Genomic DNA, 18,404 nt, shown 5'->3' on the forward strand with positions numbered 1-18,404 from the left:
TATTGTGGAAGTCAATAGACATTGTTAGATCATGTAGAGAAAATGGATGACATATCTTTGGGGAACTTTCGCTGTGAAGGAGAGATGAGAAGTAGAATGATAACTGGAAGGTGAATTAAAGGTTTTCCTTTGTGTTCCCTTTAAAGAAGAGAGATCGGAGTTAATTTAAGCTGATGAGAATGATCTGTTTGAGAATTTGAGAAAACAAATCAGAAACACAAAATAGACTGAACTACTCAATTATGTTCTATTCCCAGGTTCATGATAGAGACTAGATCTAAAACACAGAAGTGCGAATTAGCTTTAGAAAGGAAGGAAAACAACTCTTTAGTTATAATAGGACAGGAGGGGCAGAGGTAACTTGGTTGGTCCCTGTTTTTAATGTTAAGAAGAAGTGTGTCTTTGTCTGGTGGCTTCTATTTTCCCTGAAAACAGGAAGGCCATCTGCTGAGAATGGGAGGAAAGGATAGGAAAATGAAGGTTTGACAGAATTTTGGTAGAGAGAAAGAGTGTGGAGTGATACCAGAAAACTAGGCAAATATTTAGGTTTGCAAAAACAAGGAAGAGTTTAGAAACTCCACATTGCCAAGCTTAACACTGATCCCCAGCAAAACTCTGGATCAAATTATAAAACAAATATTTATGAGAACTTCTAAGGAAAGAAGAGATAATTGGCACCAACCAATTTTCCCTAAAAGCAAGTCAAGGCAAATTATTCTCATTTCGTTTTGCATTGAGTTTTTAGGTTTGTAGATTATGGGAATATTTTATTTAGGAAATTATTTGGCAAAGCCTCTCATGTGGTCCTTGTGAACAAGGTATCACACAGAATGTAAAACTTCATAAAGAATACTGACTACTTGTAAGGAAATGTGTCAAGGGAATCTGAGAGAGTAGCCATTTTTAGCACTCAATATAATTCAGATCAAGTGCACTAACTTCCTAAAGTTGTCACATATGCTTCAGAAAATACAAGCAGCCAAATAATTAAGCTGTAAATAATGAGGCTGCCATTAAGCTTGGAATCGTGTGTTTCATACAGTGCAGATTTCCATGTGTATGACACATGCTCATGAGCACACATGGCTTAAGATTCAGATTTTTTCTACTGATATTGGTCAAGTTCTCAATGGCTGTACTCAGTAATTTTTTTCTTCTTTTAAGGAACATGGCCTTAAAATATCTAATAGATGATCAGATAAATGGCAATTCTAACAAGCTGTTGGGTACAAAGATACTGACAAAATCATGTCCCACATGAACTAAAAAAAAAAAAAAATTGATAACTTTGGCAATTGAGTTTTCTAAGTATATAATTAGATAGAATATGCCCAGTTTTATGTGTATATATATATATATATATATATACATGCAATGAAGATTATGCTTAAAGCATAGGTCTTGGTTAACTTCGAGCCAGAAGACTAGAAGTCTCCTCCTGGGTCATTGCATGGAAGATTCAGCCTCCTGAATGGTGATTCTAAGGGAAACACAAAATTGAAAAACTAGGAGTAGAATCATATTTTGACAAGTTGCCTTTGAAATATCTGCCTAAGTCTTAAGTGGAAAATATTAAAAAACAAAAGGAGAAGAAAACCAAACACCTCTTTTAGTTCTAAATTTTCCCCTTATTATGACCTTAAAATTATGATTTGCTCTAAATAGATATAATTAAATATTCTGAATGTTCAACTACTTTGGTCTTTAAAATAGTTTCATCGCCAATTCTTATTACAGTAAGCTAATGGCTATTTACCTTGATGCCTGATGGACAAAGAAATATAAAAACAATAAAATAAATGCCATGTTAAATAACACTGTCAATAAATAACTACAGTGTGTCTTCCTTTTAAATATGTGGTATCTATTCATTTAACCACTTCTTTCCATAGCATTAAAATAAAGGCAGCCATAAATTAGATGTTTTCATTATGTTTAATTACTCCCCTGGAGAGCGGATGGTAAAGGTTGTAGGTTAGAGGTATGCATTGTACAGAATGGTGTTTTATGAGGATAAGAAGTTCCCAAGATACCACAAGTGATGATTGGCAGTGTAAGATATGAAGATTTTCTTTTTCTCTTATTTCCTCATGACTCATTAAATCTTGTTTGCTTTTCAAAGGAGGAGGAAGAGGGAAAAGACATTGAAGAAGGCGCTATTGTGAATCCTGGTAGAGACAGTGCTACAAACCAAATCAGGAAAAAGGAACCCCAGATTTCTACCACAACACACTACAATCGCATAGGGACGAAATACAATGAAGCCAAGACTAACCGATCCCCAACCAGAGGAAGTGAATTCTCTGGAAAGGGTGATGTTCCCAACACATCTTTAAATTCCACTTCCCAACCAGTCACTAAATTAGCCACAGAAAAAGATATTTCCTTGACTTCTCAGACTGTGACTGAACTGCCACCTCACACTGTGGAAGGTACTTCAGCCTCTTTAAATGATGGCTCTAAAACTGTTCTTAGATCTCCACATATGAACTTGTCGGGGACTGCAGAATCCTTAAATACAGTTTCTATAACAGAATATGAGGAGGAGAGTTTATTGACCAGTTTCAAGCTTGATACTGGAGCTGAAGATTCTTCAGGCTCCAGTCCCGCAACTTCTATCCCATTCATCTCTGAGAACATATCCCAAGGGTATATATTTTCCTCCGAAAACCCAGAGACAATCACATATGATGTCCTTATACCAGAATCTGCTAGAAATGCTTCTGAAGATTCAACTTCATCAGGTTCAGAAGAATCACTAAAGGATCCTTCTGTGGAGGGAAATGTGTGGTTTCCTAGCTCTACAGACGTAACAGCACAGCCCGATGTTGGATCAGGCAGAGAGAGCTTTCTCCAGACTAATTACACTGAGATACGTGTTGATGAATCTGAGAAGACAACCAAGTCCTTTTCTGCAGGCCCAGTGATGTCACAGGGTCCCTCAGTTACAGATCTGGAAATGCCACATTATTCTACCTTTGCCTACTTCCCAACTGAGGTAACACCTCATGCTTTTACCCCATCCTCCAGACAACAGGGTTTGGTCTCCACGGTCAACATGGTACACTCGCAGACAACCCAACCGGTATACAATGGTGAGACACCTCTTCAACCTTCCTACAGTAGTGAAGTCTTTCCTCTAGTCACCCCTTTGTTGCTTGACAATCAGATCCTCAACACTACCCCTGCTGCTTCAAGTAGTGATTCGGCCTTGCATGCTACGCCTGTATTTCCCAGTGTCGATGTGTCATTTGAATCCATCCTGTCTTCCTATGATGGTGCACCTTTGCTTCCATTTTCCTCTGCTTCCTTCAGTAGTGAATTGTTTCGCCATCTGCATACAGTTTCTCAAATCCTTCCACAAGTTACTTCAGCTACCGAGAGTGATAAGGTGCCCTTGCATGCTTCTCTGCCAGTGGCTGGGGGTGATTTGCTATTAGAACCCAGCCTTGCTCAGTATTCTGATGTGCTGTCCACTACTCATGCTGCTTCAGAGACGCTGGAATTTGGTAGTGAATCTGGTGTTCTTTATAAAACGCTTATGTTTTCTCAAGTTGAACCACCCAGCAGTGATGCCATGATGCATGCACGTTCTTCAGGGCCTGAACCTTCTTATGCCTTGTCTGATAACGAGGGCTCCCAACACATCTTCAGTGTTTCTTACAGTTCTGCAATACCTGTGCATGATTCTGTAGGTGTAACTTATCAGGGTTCCTTATTTAGCGGCCCTAGCCATATACCAATACCTAAGTCTTCGTTAATAACCCCAACTGCATCATTACTGCAGCCTACTCATGCCCTCTCTGGTGATGGGGAATGGTCTGGAGCCTCTTCTGATAGTGAATTGCTTTTACCTGACACAGATGGGCTGACAGCCCTTAACATTTCTTCACCTGTTTCTGTAGCTGAATTTCCATATACAACATCTGTGTTTGGTGATGATAATAAGGCGCTTTCTAAAAGTGAAATAATATATGGAAATGAGACTGAACTGCAAATTCCTTCTTTCAATGAGATGGTTTACCCTTCTGAAAGCACAGTCATGCCCAACATGTATGATAATGTAAATAAGTTGAATGCATCTTTACAAGAAACCTCTGTTTCCATTTCTAGCACCAAGGGCATGTTTCCAGGGTCCCTTGCTCATACCACCACTAAGGTTTTTGATCATGAGATTAGTCAAGTTCCAGAAAATAACTTTTCAGTTCAACCTACACATACTGTCTCTCAAGCATCTGGTGACACTTCGCTTAAACCTGTGCTTAGTGCAAACTCAGAGCCAGCATCCTCTGACCCTGCTTCTAGTGAAATGTTATCTCCTTCAACTCAGCTCTTATTTTATGAGACCTCAGCTTCTTTTAGTACTGAAGTATTGCTACAACCTTCCTTTCAGGCTTCTGATGTTGACACCTTGCTTAAAACTGTTCTTCCAGCTGTGCCTAGTGATCCAATATTGGTTGAAACCCCCAAAGTTGATAAAATTAGTTCTACAATGTTGCATCTCATTGTATCAAATTCTGCTTCAAGTGAAAACATGCTGCACTCTACATCTGTACCAGTTTTTGATGTGTCGCCTACCTCTCATATGCACTCTGCTTCACTTCAAGGTTTGACCATTTCCTATGCAAGTGAGAAATATGAACCAGTTTTGTTTAAAAGTGAAAGTTCCCACCAAGTGGTACCTTCTTTGTACAGTAATGATGAGTTGTTCCAAACGGCCAATTTGGAGATTAACCAGGCCCATCCCCCAAAAGGAAGGCATGCATTTGCTACACCTGTTTTATCAATTGAGGAACCATTAAATACATTAATAAATAAGTTTATACATTCCAATGAAATTTTAACCTCCACCAAAAGTTCTGTTACTGATAAGGTATTTGCTGGTATTCCAACAGTTGCTTCTGATACATTTGTATCTACTGATCATTCTATTCCTATAGGAAATGGGCATGTTGCCATTACAGCTGTTTCTCCCAACAGAGATGGTTCTGTAACCTCAACCAAGTTGCTGTTTCCTTCTAAGGCAACTTCTGAGCTGAGTCATAGTGCCAAATCTGATGCCGATTTAGTGGGTGGTGGTGAAGATGGTGACACTGATGATGATGATGGTGATGATGATGATGACAGAGATAGTGATGGCTTATCCATACATAAGTGTGTGTCATGCTCATCCTATAGAGAATCACAGGAAAAGGTAATGAATGATTCAGACACCCACGAAAACAGTCTTATGGATCAGAATAATCCAATCTCATATTCACTATCTGAGAATTCTGAAGAAGATAACAGAGTCACAAGTGTATCCTCAGACAGTCAAACTGGTATGGACAGAAGTCCTGGTAAATCACCATCAGCAAATGGGCTATCCCAAAAGCACAATGATGGAAAAGAGGAAAATGACATTCAGACTGGTAGTGCTCTGCTTCCTCTCAGCCCTGAATCTAAAGCATGGGCAGTTCTGACAAGTGATGAAGAAAGTGGATCAGGGCAAGGTACCTCAGATAGCCTTAATGAGAATGAGACTTCCACAGATTTCAGTTTTGCAGACACTAATGAAAAAGATGCTGATGGGATCCTGGCAGCAGGTGACTCAGAAATAACTCCTGGATTCCCACAGTCCCCAACACCATCTGTTACTAGCGAGAACTCAGAAGTGTTCCACGTTTCAGAGGCAGGTTAGTTATGAATCAGGACAGATTGAGGTGTGGTGGTTTGCTTGCTCTAAAAGTAAAACAAAAATTATAGAAAGAAATTTGGTAAAATGGTACATCATCATTTTTAAAATCAAAACATTCAACAAATCAGTCTCCAGTTTCTGAAGTATAATTTTATTCATTATTTCAAACAATTATTTAACACATTTTGGTTTTTAATTTAATTCTCTCCAAAATAGACAAAACAATTTTTATTTATTGTCAATATTTCCTACTCTACAGGATGCCTTTTATGGGTGGGGGCAATTCTGTTTGCATAATACATTTTTAGTACACTGCTTTTAAAATGAGATCAGAGTATGCTATTTTAGATGATTTTAATTTTCATACTTTTGTTCTAAAATAAGTTGTAGACTAATTCTATTTAATTATAAAATGAATTATTAAATCTGAGAGTAATGTGACATAAGCACTTCTCTCTGACACACCCCCATAGAAAGGAATTAGTTAATTTCCACATTCATATCAGCTTGGGGAGCTTTATTTTTTATTATTATTATTTTATTTATTTATTTATTTATTTATTTATTTATTTATTTATTTATTTATTTTGAGACGGAGTCTCACTCTGTCGCCCAGGCTGGAGTGCAGTGGCACAATCTCGGCTTACTACAAGCTCCGCCTCCCTGGTTCACGCCATTCTCCTGCCTCAGCCTCCCGAGTAGCTGAGACTACAGGCACCCACCACCACGCCAGGCTAATTTTTTGTATTTTTAGTAGAAACGGGGTTTCACCGTGTTAGCCAGGATGGTCTTGATCTCCTGACCTCGTGATCCACCCGCCTCGGCCTCCCAAAGTTCTGGGATTACAGGCGTGAGCCACTGCACCAGGCCGGGGAGGTTTTTGTTTTGTTGTTGTTGTTGTTGTTTTTTAAGTTTTATTAGTAAGTTTTGAGAGTTAATAATGAAGTTAAAAATTTTTTTAATTTTTTTGTCTTTATCTTAATGTTGCCTAAAGAGGGCAGTGTAAACCATCAAAATACATTTTACTTTATGCCTGCTGTTACACACTTTTTTAAGTTAAATAATGGGCATTAATATGTACAGTATGTATAGGTATTGTATGACAAGATGTAAAACACTAAACGTTTTTCTGTAGAAATGAATTTCATTTGTGAATGTATTTTATGCAAATTAGCTTACTGACCAGCTGTTTCTTAGAGCAGATTATGTGCAGTGTTTATAATACAGATGTCTGCTTTAAATGCCAATGGAAAGAAGAGGGAAGTTCAATTCTATTAAGTATAGAAAAGTAATACTTTCATTGAATTGGTCATAAGAATTTTATAATTTGCTTTTATTAAATGTGAAGGTATTTTGAAGTTTAATAATGAAACTATTTAAATCTTAACATTAAGTTAAATCATAGGCTAATGTAACAAAATGCACTCATTGTATAAAAGTGAATATTTGTAATCTAGAACATAGACATCAGTCTCATTAGGATATTTTTCCTCTTTGCTATTTCATCTTTTTAATTAGTTGTATATTTTTTCTTCAGTGCAGCAGCAATTAAAAGTTTGTACATTTTGATAGAAAACTTTTTCTGTATTCTGAATTGATACCTATTTAACATTGCATTTTAAACACTTAAATGCTGATATGTGAGAATGAATAATGAATCCATAGGTCACTATAGTCATTAGTGCTGTCATATATATGAACTGTTATCTGTTCTCAATTATAGTAGTTGCTTTTTAGTTTTCATTAGATTTATGTTAAAAGAAAATATCAGGAATCCATCTATCTATCTTACCAGGCAGTGACATTGATATGATCTTGCTAGACTATACTATTATCGAAGGATATATATAATGAAATGCTAAACCTAAAATTATTGACTAAAGCTTAGCAAGTTTCTCTTCAGTGCACTAATTAGTTTTATTTAATTATCAAGAGTATGTTCTCCCACTAATTAGGATAAAACAATACGAATATGACATCCAACATTATCAAGTAACATACTTAGTGAAGTAAATAAGATCAAACAAGATTAGGGGAAAATTCTGGCCTATTTTTAAAACTGTATCTATAAAATCATATGTAATCTGTCTTATCCAATAATTGAATATATCCCTTTATCAAATGCATGCAGACTAGCTCTGAAACTTAAAATTTTATGGTGTATTTCTAGAATGCAGAACAATTTATAGGATATGTTCTTCAAAATACTATAGATAAGGCAAATATTAGTATCCACAATTTATAAATGAGTACACTGAGACCCAAGGATACTAGATTATTTGATCCAGGTCACATGAGTAAATAAATACAAAACTGAGCCTGGAAATGTGTTCTTGGTGTCTATCTCTTAAAGACTGTGCTTTCATGTTAGGGGCCAATTAAATAAATGTAATGCTTAAATTGTAATACCAAAATTATACTATCTTATTCTCAAAACATCTTTTAAAATGTTAATCTTAGTTTTTTCTTAATTACCTATTAATTAAATCTTTTAATTTAGGTAACATATATACTACTGAGCCATATCAAACAGATATTTTAGTCTCAAATAAATAAAAATAAAATCAGTACAATTAGTTCCTCATTATAGTACACAAAGCAACCAACTGATTGTCTGTGCTTTCATATGATATCCTATCTTGTGTAAGAGATAGGTTTCATGCCATAGTTTGATCATTCTGACTCCTTAATTAAAGGATTTAAGATCAAATATCCCAGAGCAGTTTTGAGAAAAGTTTATACGCAAGACTATATGTGTGTGCATGTGTGTATACAGTGCCTGTATATAAATATGTGTATATGGTATATTTACATATATAATGCATTATATATCTTACATATATATTACATATATGATAGGACATATCTCATATATATGTATGCTATACATATATAAATGAAATATGTAATTATATATGTATACCCATATACATGTTGCTTTGAAAATTTGTGGCCATTGAAGACCTGCATAATTATATAAGCTTACTTCGTACATATATTAATCTACATCACTGGTTCTCAAACTTTAACGTAGATCAAAATCAACTGGAGGACTTGTCAAAACACAAATTGCTGACCCTTACACACAGAGTTTCTGGTTCAGAAGATTTGGTGTGTGAAGCCTAAAATTTGCATTTCTAAGTTATGGTGATGTTGATGCTGCTATTCTGGGGATCACACGTCAAGAAAAACTGATATAGATAATAATATTAACCACCATTTGTACTAAATGAGGTACCAAGGACTTTGCTAAGTGAATGTTTTCATTTATTGCTGACACTCTTACTTTCCATCTAGGTAACAATAGTTACAATAGAAAAAACTGTGAAGACAACCATATATAAAATAAGATGTTTTTCTAAATTTTATAAGGAAATGCTCATTGCATTCACCATCAGGTTATTTAGGTGACTAGATGATTCTAGATGAGTCTCCACAAAATAATGGCCAGAGCTTAGGATTAACATTTTAAAAAATGGAGGCTTGGACTTTTCTCACAAGAATATTAGCTACAACTCAGGGCTGAGTTGGCTTAGAATGTTTTCACTTTTTATACAGTTTTATGATTTTTAATCACACCTTTGAATTCCATTTTTCCTAGTAAATGCATTTATAGTTATAAGACCAAACATCTTGGGAAGTGTGTGTGCCATTTATATTCCTGTGATACATTACATTTATTTATTTATTTATTTATTTATTTATTTATTTATTTATTTATTTTGAGATAGAGTCTCACTCTGTTGCCCAGGCTGTAGTGCAGTGGTGTGATCTCGGCTCCCTGCAACCTCTACTTCCCGGGTTCAGGCAGTTCTCCTGACTCAGCTTCCCAAGTAGCTGGGACTACAGGTGTGTGCCACCACGCCTGGCTAATTTTTGTATTTTTTATTTTTTTTTAGTAGAGATGGGGTTTCACCATGTTGTCCAGTCTGGTCTTGAACTCCTGACCTCAAGTGATCCGCCTGCCTCAGCCTCCCAAAGTGCTGGGATTACAGGCGTGAGCCACCACACCCAGCCTGATACATTTCCTTTATTAGTGGATTAAATTCCTGGCCCTTTCTGCTATCATCCTTGATCAACAGAAGAAAGCTATTACTTTAAATCTTAAGTTCTCTCCAATTAGATATATTTTAATGCTATATATGTGCACTTATATTAGTCTCAATTTTCTTAAATACATATTTAAGTTAAGTGAAGTTTCTCTGTCTCCTATTACTTAAGCATCAGAAGTGCCAAGTGCATAAGAAGGCATGTAGATTTTGATGGGAAACTCAAAGGTGGTTCTTTCAGAATGTCTGCAGGTAGATAAGATAAGGGCTTTTTGTAGCACTGTCAGCATGCTGTAATGTTAGGAACCGTTCTCATGCTCAATCATCGTGGTTTCCCACTGAACACACCTCAAAGCAAAGAGGAAGGATTGTTATTGGCCACAAACACTCACTGTTCTGAAACTCTTTTTTAACAACTTGGAAGGTAATCTCTAGTTAAAGTGATTTTCAAAGTGCTAGTACAATGATGTACCTGACTGGCCCCCAAAATAATCATGTGTCATCTTTTAAAATTAACTCAAGGACCAAAGTCGGATTTTAATTATTTACACTTGCATATTTCGGAAGAATTTCTTAGATCTACATATTCCTCCAATTCACCTGAAATTGCATTTTTATTTTTTTTTTTTGTAGAATAAAACAACAGATAAGAAGAGCATTCAAAATAACATTTAAAAACAATCTATATTTAAAATTGAAATAGATTACTGGATTGAAAGGTTATCCTAATATAAGAAGAGTTATCTCAAGATTTTTTTCTTCATGAAATTATTAATTGCTTCTAACTATTTACCTAATGCAGGGTTAAAAATAATCCTATTTAAATTTATTTTAGAAAATTAATATATATGGTGATTCAGTAAGTAGCGCTGTTTTTCCTGACCATTCTATTTTAAAACAGTAGTGTTTTTTAAATTTCACTACTTTGATTTTTCTTATTTAGCAAGGCTTTTCAAGGCAGTATTATGCTTACCTGTTGCCAAGGCACCCCTATCTGGGTGCCAATATCTGCCGGAATGTGGTAGTTCTTCTTGTCTAATATCCTGCCTTACATTTTAAACTTTGTTTTAGTTAAATTGGCTTATAATTGTAGACATTCTTTGCATCAAAGAGTCAAAATTTTAAAGGTAAGTAACAGCAATGAAGGTTGCAATTAATCAGTTGAAAAATGCTGTGACTTTTCCTTCACCTTAAATATCAATTCTCTCAATTTTCTCCGACTACAGAGGCCAGTAATAGTAGCCATGAGTCTCGTATTGGTCTAGCTGAGGGGTTGGAATCCGAGAAGAAGGCAGTTATACCCCTTGTGATCGTGTCAGCCCTGACTTTTATCTGTCTAGTGGTTCTTGTGGGTATTCTCATCTACTGGAGGTAAGTTGAGTATTTGTTTTGGAAAATTTAATTCCTAAAACTCAGATTTTGCCCATATTTCATCTGAAAGGTCTTCAAAGCATATTCAAAATTTATTTTACTTGAGAGCTGCCATTAATTTATTCAAGGTAAATTTGTGAATCCAAAGGCACAATAATGAAAGAGTTAATTGTTCTTCATACACCAATTAAAGGTAAAATGGAGGAACTTTTACCTGTTACTATTTAACACAGTATTTTGACAGTTGTACTTTCATGTTAATCTAATTAATAGATATCATCATAGCATTTAACATAAGTCTGAGCTTCTCATTAGTTGTTATAATTCCAAAAATTAAGAAAACATTTTTATATACTAACAAATATTGTTTTTCAATGACAGAAGAGTTTGTACAAGATGTGTATTAACTGTACATACTGATAAAAATGATAACCTGTGCATAAAAGTAAAATCAAGCAATTAAACTATAAATAAAATTAGAGAATACAGCTAATGACTATCTTAAGATGCACAGGCATTTAAGATACATTATAATTTGCTTTGGGGATGAAATATAGCTTTGCTCTCAATAATCTATTAAGTCCCTTAAAGGACAAGAATAATTGTACCCATCATAAACTTTCCATCCTGTGGAAAGCAGAACACACAGCAAATTAGTGTATTTATTAGGAACATAGGTCAGTATAACTGTGTCTGTTAGAAAACAAAGACTTTATGAAGGTGTGAGGAATTATATGTGTAAACCAAGAAAGGGCATAGCATAGTACTTTTATAAAGTATAGCATACTTTTATTTTAAAAAAGAATTTTGTTCAGAAGATACATAATAATTTTTTTTGTTTAGCAACATCATTCTGTAACTTTATATCAGCACTCTTTATGTGTTCTCTCAAAATATATTCTCGTGGTTTATTCTGAAATATTTACCATTTTTATTGACTGTTTCCCACGTACCTAGTACTGTGTTAACCATCAGGAAATATCAAAAACGAACAAATGAATAAAAAAAGAGTCCGTGATTTGAAGAAATCTATGCTTATTGAGGGGGAAGAATTTGTTATAAAAATGTATAAAATATTACACAAAAGTGTATGCATAGCAGTTGAAATCTAGTGCTAAAAGTAGTCAGAGAACAAAGAAGCTTGGTAGGCCAGAATGCTCAGGGCAAGTGTAAACTAAAATATAGGACTCAAGCTCTGTGGGAGTGAGAAAGGAAAGGAAAAGGGCATTCCAGGCAGGGACACAGCAGGTGCAAAGATCGGGAAGTAGAAATGAGCTCTCTTTTGAGTGAAAGCTATTGGATGTTTCGGACACAGTGAGGCCTGGAGCATGTATTAATAGTTGCATGTAGTTGGACATTGGTTGGCTAGTGTAGAATGTCTTCACTATCAACTGTATTTCATATCTGACTTCCTTTACTAGAACAGAGTAGACTGCACACTATGGAGAACAGATCATGCTTTTGTTACCCTACATGGGTCAGGAGTCTATTTTGTTCATAACAAGAAATAAACAAACCTGGTTTCTTTAGTCTGTATCCCGGTGATTCCAATAATTGCCAATGATTTTTTTTTTTTTTTTTGCTAAAGGTTTCTTGTTTAGCAGAGTGCTTTGAACATAATCCATAATCCATAAATGTGTGTTCAACAAAAATAAATATTGCTTTTCTCCCCATTCCCCACTGAACTTATTGACCAAATTTTTTGCCACATTGATATGTGTATTCAGATTACAGGTTTCTGTCTAATCTGATTTTCCCTACCAAACTACCTTTTTAATTAATGGGATTCAGTGTTAAGAATTGAAAATAAGATGGAGAATATGACCAATTCTGCTTCATAGTAAATAGTGCTAGTATAAAGTTCCAATAAAGATGTCAGATGGTTTATAATTATAAGATTGAAATTAGTTTCTTAATCTCTGTTACTTTTCAAGTCTATTTTCTGAAAATTTGGAAATCAGTATCTTATTTAATACAATTTGATAGTTCATGGAAAATTAAAATTTGGAGAGGTTTCTATCTTCTATTAATAGTGGGTCATTTCATCTGCATTATATGGGGAAAAGATAAAATTACCAGTCAAAAGTATATTAATTTGACCTTCAATAAGAGATTTCTTTTTTCTTCACAAATAACACTTTATGTACCTTGAATGCAGAGTGTAATAATGTAAAATATATATGAGTATTTTGGTCAGGCACAGTGGCTCACACCTGTAATCCCAGCAATTTGCAAAGGTGAAGTAAGTAGATCACTTGAGGCCATGAGTTTGAGACCAACCCAGGCAACACAGTGAGACCTCCATCTCTACAAAAAAAATAAAAATAAACAATTTAGCTGGGCATGGTAGGGCATGCCATACTCCTAGCTTCCCAGGAGGCTGAGGCTGGAGGATCACTTGAGGCCAGGAGACAAGGTTACAGTGAGCTATGATTATGCCACTGCACTCCAGCCTGGGCGACAAAGGAAGACACTGTCTCAAAAAAAAATCACTTTGATGGTTTTATGTATAAGTTTTATATCTATTAAATTTTCTGATAAAAATTGTCAATCTTTGCTTAACTATTTTGAAATGTTAAGTAGTGTTAGATATCTGACCTACTAACATCTGTTTGAAGTTAATTCACTAAAAAATATAAATTTGTATATCATCATATGCTAGGGGTATTATGTGCTAAATCACAAGATGATAGTTTTAGTTCATTCTTCAAGGTTTATGTGAAATATTCAAATTCCAGTGAAGCTACATATGTAAACAATATGATTTCACTAGCCAATATATAAACATTTTAGACCTTTGCAAAAGCTACAGCCTGAGAAAAGGTTTAAAAATCTAATGTCGTACCAATATCAGTCCTAATAGTAATGAAGTCCTTAAGAATTTTTCCAAGTTTATATATTTAAACTTTTTTAAACAGCTTAATTAGGTAATGTTAAAATATCATAAAACTCACCTTTTTAAAGTGTATGATTCAATGGTTTTTAAAGTGTTCTACTATTTCCATAATGACTAATGATATTGAGTGTTTTTTCGTGTGCTTGTTGGACAGTTGTATATCTTTTTTGGATAAATGTGTATTCAAATCCTTTGCTGCCTATTTTTTAATTGGGTTATTTGTCTTTCTATTATTGAGTTGTGGTTTTGTTTGTTTGTTTTGTTTTAAGGAGCAGAGAGTTTAATAGGTAAGAAAGAGGGGAGAAGGCAGAAGGAAGAAGCTCCCCGTACAGAGACGGAGGGAGGGGGCCTCCAAAGCTGAAAGAGGAGAACCCGAGTTGTGTGTTTTTATATATTCTAGATACAAGTCCCTTATCAGATATCTGATTTGCAATCATTTTCTCCCATTCCGTGAGTTATCTTCTCACTTTCATGATGGTATCTTTTTTAAAGTAGAAAAGTTTTTAATTTTGATGAAGCCAAATTCATCTATTTTTTTTCTTATTGCTTGCACTTTCAGTATCATATCTTAGAAGGTATTGCCTAACCCAGCACCACATTGATTTACTCCTAGATTTTTGTCTAAGAATTTAACAAAATTAAAGGTCTCATGCTTCCCAGTTACAAAACTTTAATGAAAAGCTACAGGAATCAAGAGAGTCTGGTACTGCCATAAGAATATACATATAGATCAATGGAATCGAACTGAGAACCAGAAATCTTATGTTTATGATCAATGGATTTTAGACAAGGATCCAAAGACTTTTCAATGGGCAAAGAATAGTCCTTCCAACAGATGGTGCTAGGACAATTGAATATCCACATACAAAAAGTCAAATTGAACCTTTTCCTAACACTATACACAAAAATGAACTCATAAGGGACCATAGACATCAGTGTAAGAACTATAAAATTCTTAGAAGAAAATATTTAAGTATGTTTCTAACCTATTTTCATGAGAAATTAATCTCAAAGTTTTATAATAAATCTTCTATTTCACCTAATTTACCTAACTCAAGATATTCCCCTTATTTTTTACATAAACTTTCAGAGGAAGCAGATTTTAGCCAAAAGACAGAACAAATTCAAAGTGAGAAAATCCAGATCTCTTTCCTAGTTCTGCCCGGCATTTGCTATATGGCCTTGGGCATGTCAATTACCCACCCAGGACTTGGTTTCTCCTGTTTACCATTTGGGTAGGTTCACTAGATCATCTTTAAGATTGTAGTCAGCCAGGCATGGTGGCTCATGCCTGTAATCCCAGCACTTCGGGATGTATATATATATATAATTTTGTATATAATTATATGTATATTATATATATAGAATTAGCTGGGCATGGTGTTACATGCCTGTAATCTGAGCTACTTGAGAGGCTGAGGCAGGAGAATCACTTGAACCTGGGAGGCGGAGGTTGCGGTGAGCCGAGATCGCACCATTGCACTCCAGTCTGGGAAACAAGAGCAAAACTCCATCTCAAAAAAAAAAAAAAAAAAAAAAAAGATTGTAGCCAGACCCAGGAATGGAATAATTCGCATTTCTAGGTTTTCATTATAAATACTGTGATGAAAAGGCATAAGTCAGATAATCAGATTACCATTGATTGATAGGACCTATGTCTACAAGTTTAAAACAGTCATCACTTTTTTCATCATGCCTGATGGATAATTAGCAGGTGACGTAGTTATCAACACTTAGCATATAGACGTGAAGACATTCACTGCTTATACTGAACAGATGGACTACAGATACTGAATCTTGTCATACATTAAATAATATGCCTTGAAATCATTTTTCAGATGTTTTATGGTATAATTTACATGAGCCATACCATAAGTTTCTAAGATGCAAAAATGACTTCAACAGGGAAGATTTTCAAAAGTTTTCTTTTCAAGGCAAATTTATGAAAGCTTTTTTAAGAGTTAGAACCTAAAAAGTACCAAAGTTATACCCAACCAAATGGCACACTATCAAAAGCAGTATAGAAAAGGACTTCACATAAACACAATTGTTTTGGCTGGGGCTAGGGAGAAGAAAAGCAATATGAATTCTCTCTTGATATTAAACTCAAATTTGTGGGTCATTGAAGATGGCTACTAACCCAGAATGGAGGCCTTCTGGTACCAGATTGCCTTTTAAGTGTAGTGTCACATGCTATATAAAACTGCACTACAAAGTATACCTAACCAATATGCAAATGGCCTTCATCCGTAATTTAGCCTATACTGTTTTAATTTTTTTTTTACTTACAAGCTTTTTGGTATTATTTATAAGGTCCTTTAGGGAAATTAATGCCAAGTAGTGTTATTGGGCTACTTATCTTCTAGAACCAACAAAGATTTGATTACAGATTTGTTTGTTTATTTGTGACAAGAGTAGAATTTGTGTTTACCCACACTACAGTGAACACTAACAACATATTCAACCTCAATGCCAACGTGTTTTAATTTACCATTTTATATTCTATGAGATGCTGCCTTCTTCCCATTCAGTCATAGTTATTGGTACATTCTCTATCGATCCGTCTGCCCATCCAGCCACCCATTCATCCATCCTTCTCTACCTATATATCTCATCTCTCCCTCCAAAATGTTTTGAGATTTCAAATTATCCCAATTGAGGCTAAGGTAGGTAAGGGAATCCAGGATGCAGCTGAACAACATATGATTGGTGGGATTTACTTGCTACTAGAAATCCATTTAATCATTCAACAAATATTGAACACCTATTCTACTCCTGGCACAGTATTAAGAGTTGGTTTTACATAAAATCAAGAGATATGGCCCCATCTTTTAAAAATGTAGTACAGATATAAGCACAAAACAAATATAATACAAAATAATTACACTAACCACCAATTAAGAACAATATTTAAAATAAATAATGTAGAATAATGTCCAGGAAATGAAGATTACTCTTTGATTGATTAGGTGTATTTTTTAAAACAGTCTTTTCTTTTTTTTTCTTTTTTTTTTTTTTTTTTTTCGAGACAGCGTTTCACTGCTGTTGCCCAGGCTGGAGTGCAATGGTCCTATCTCAACTCACCACAACCTCCACCTCCCTGGTTCAAGCAATTCTTCTGCCTCAGCCTCTTGAGTAGCTGGGATTACAGGCATGTGCCACCACGCCCAGCTAATTTTTTGTATTTTTAGTAGAGACAGGGTTTCTCCATGTTGGTCAGACTGGTCTTGAACTCCCGACCTCTGGTGATCCGCCCGCCTCGGCCTACCAAAGTGCTGGGATTACAGGCCACCACGCCCGGCCAAAACAGTCTTTATGTAGGCTTATGTGAATAGAAATTTGGGTTAGGTGCAGTGGAAAAGGAGAAGCTGTGGTGCTAAAGGCTGCTTAGGAAATGAAAGGCTGTTTCACAGAGAAGATACCTCTGAGCTGTCTTGAAAGAAGACAGTGTTTGCCTGGCATATTGGCCAGTGAGATATTTTGGTTAGAAGTAGAGGAATGTTTAAAGCAGAATAGATAAATACTGAGTCAGGAGAGAAAAGGCAGGTTTATTTATCTACAATGTGATTATATTGTTAGAGTATAAACTTCAATAAGAAAAGTCTAACAGGGTGTGAACCACAGACAGGTGGGGTTTAAGTATTGAAAAACCTTGGATATTATAATCTAAATATCTGTAAAATATATAACTAGAATATATGGGCAAAAGTAAAAGGGAGATAGATATGAACCCGTTAGAGCTGTTAACAGTGGATCAAAAAGACCTGTTCTTTGAGTACCATTTGTAAATACTTAGAAGAGAATGACTTTTGAGTTAGTAGAAGAAAAAATAAAATCTAGGAAATAAGAAGGATTCAAAAGGAGTGATCTTCTCACTGAAGGTGTTCAAACTGGACCTTCTTAACCATAGGTTAGAGATGCTGTTGAAGGGATTCTTGTATCTGCTGTGATATTGCACTAACTTTTTAAAGGCATTTTACAATGTTAAGATTCTTTGAAATATTTTTTAAAACATTCCACCAGCTTGTGTAACTACATTTTGGAGAAATCAAAGGGATTTTAATTTTGTGATCTTAAATGCATGTAGCAAGTCCAGTGTTTCCATATCAATATGTCAGAACGTGCTCCATTCATAGTTGCACAGATAAGCCAAACTTTCTCTATAGTTTCTGCCACGATCTGGTTTCAATTCTGCTCATGCGGGCCTTCTGTAGGATAGTTTCTGTGGCACATCACTATTTGAAATACTATTATGTTTTCATTTGTTTTACATGTTTATAATTGGTCTCTTCTTATCAGAATGTAAGCCCCACAAGGCAAACTACTTTGTCTCAATCATTGCCCTCATGTCTCTCATTCCTCATCAGTCTGCCATACTCTCCATTTTCCAGGATATTAACCTAGTTAGGAG

At 35.2% G+C, this 18,404-nt stretch overlaps 1 protein-coding gene across 4 annotated transcripts in view; it reads left to right on the forward strand.

Moving 5' to 3' along the window:
* PTPRZ1 (protein tyrosine phosphatase receptor type Z1) overlaps positions 1-18,404 on the forward strand; it is a 189,078-nt gene that overhangs the window by 134,772 nt on the left and 35,902 nt on the right. For 2 of the 4 annotated variants that reach the window (XM_032761580.2, XM_032761581.2), the window contains exons 12-13: positions 2,123-5,675; positions 10,953-11,097. In XM_032761580.2, coding sequence (XP_032617471.1) covers positions 2,123-5,675; positions 10,953-11,097 — 3,698 coding nt within the window. The remainder of the gene's footprint in view (positions 1-2,122; positions 5,676-10,952; positions 11,098-18,404) is intronic. The other 2 variants (XM_032761582.2, XM_032761583.2) reach the window with 1 other exon arrangement.

The sequence above is a fragment of the Hylobates moloch genome, unplaced genomic scaffold (assembly GCF_009828535.3).
Source record: "Hylobates moloch isolate HMO894 unplaced genomic scaffold, HMol_V3 SCAFFOLD_1, whole genome shotgun sequence".
NCBI classification, from domain to species: Eukaryota; Metazoa; Chordata; class Mammalia; order Primates; family Hylobatidae; genus Hylobates; species Hylobates moloch.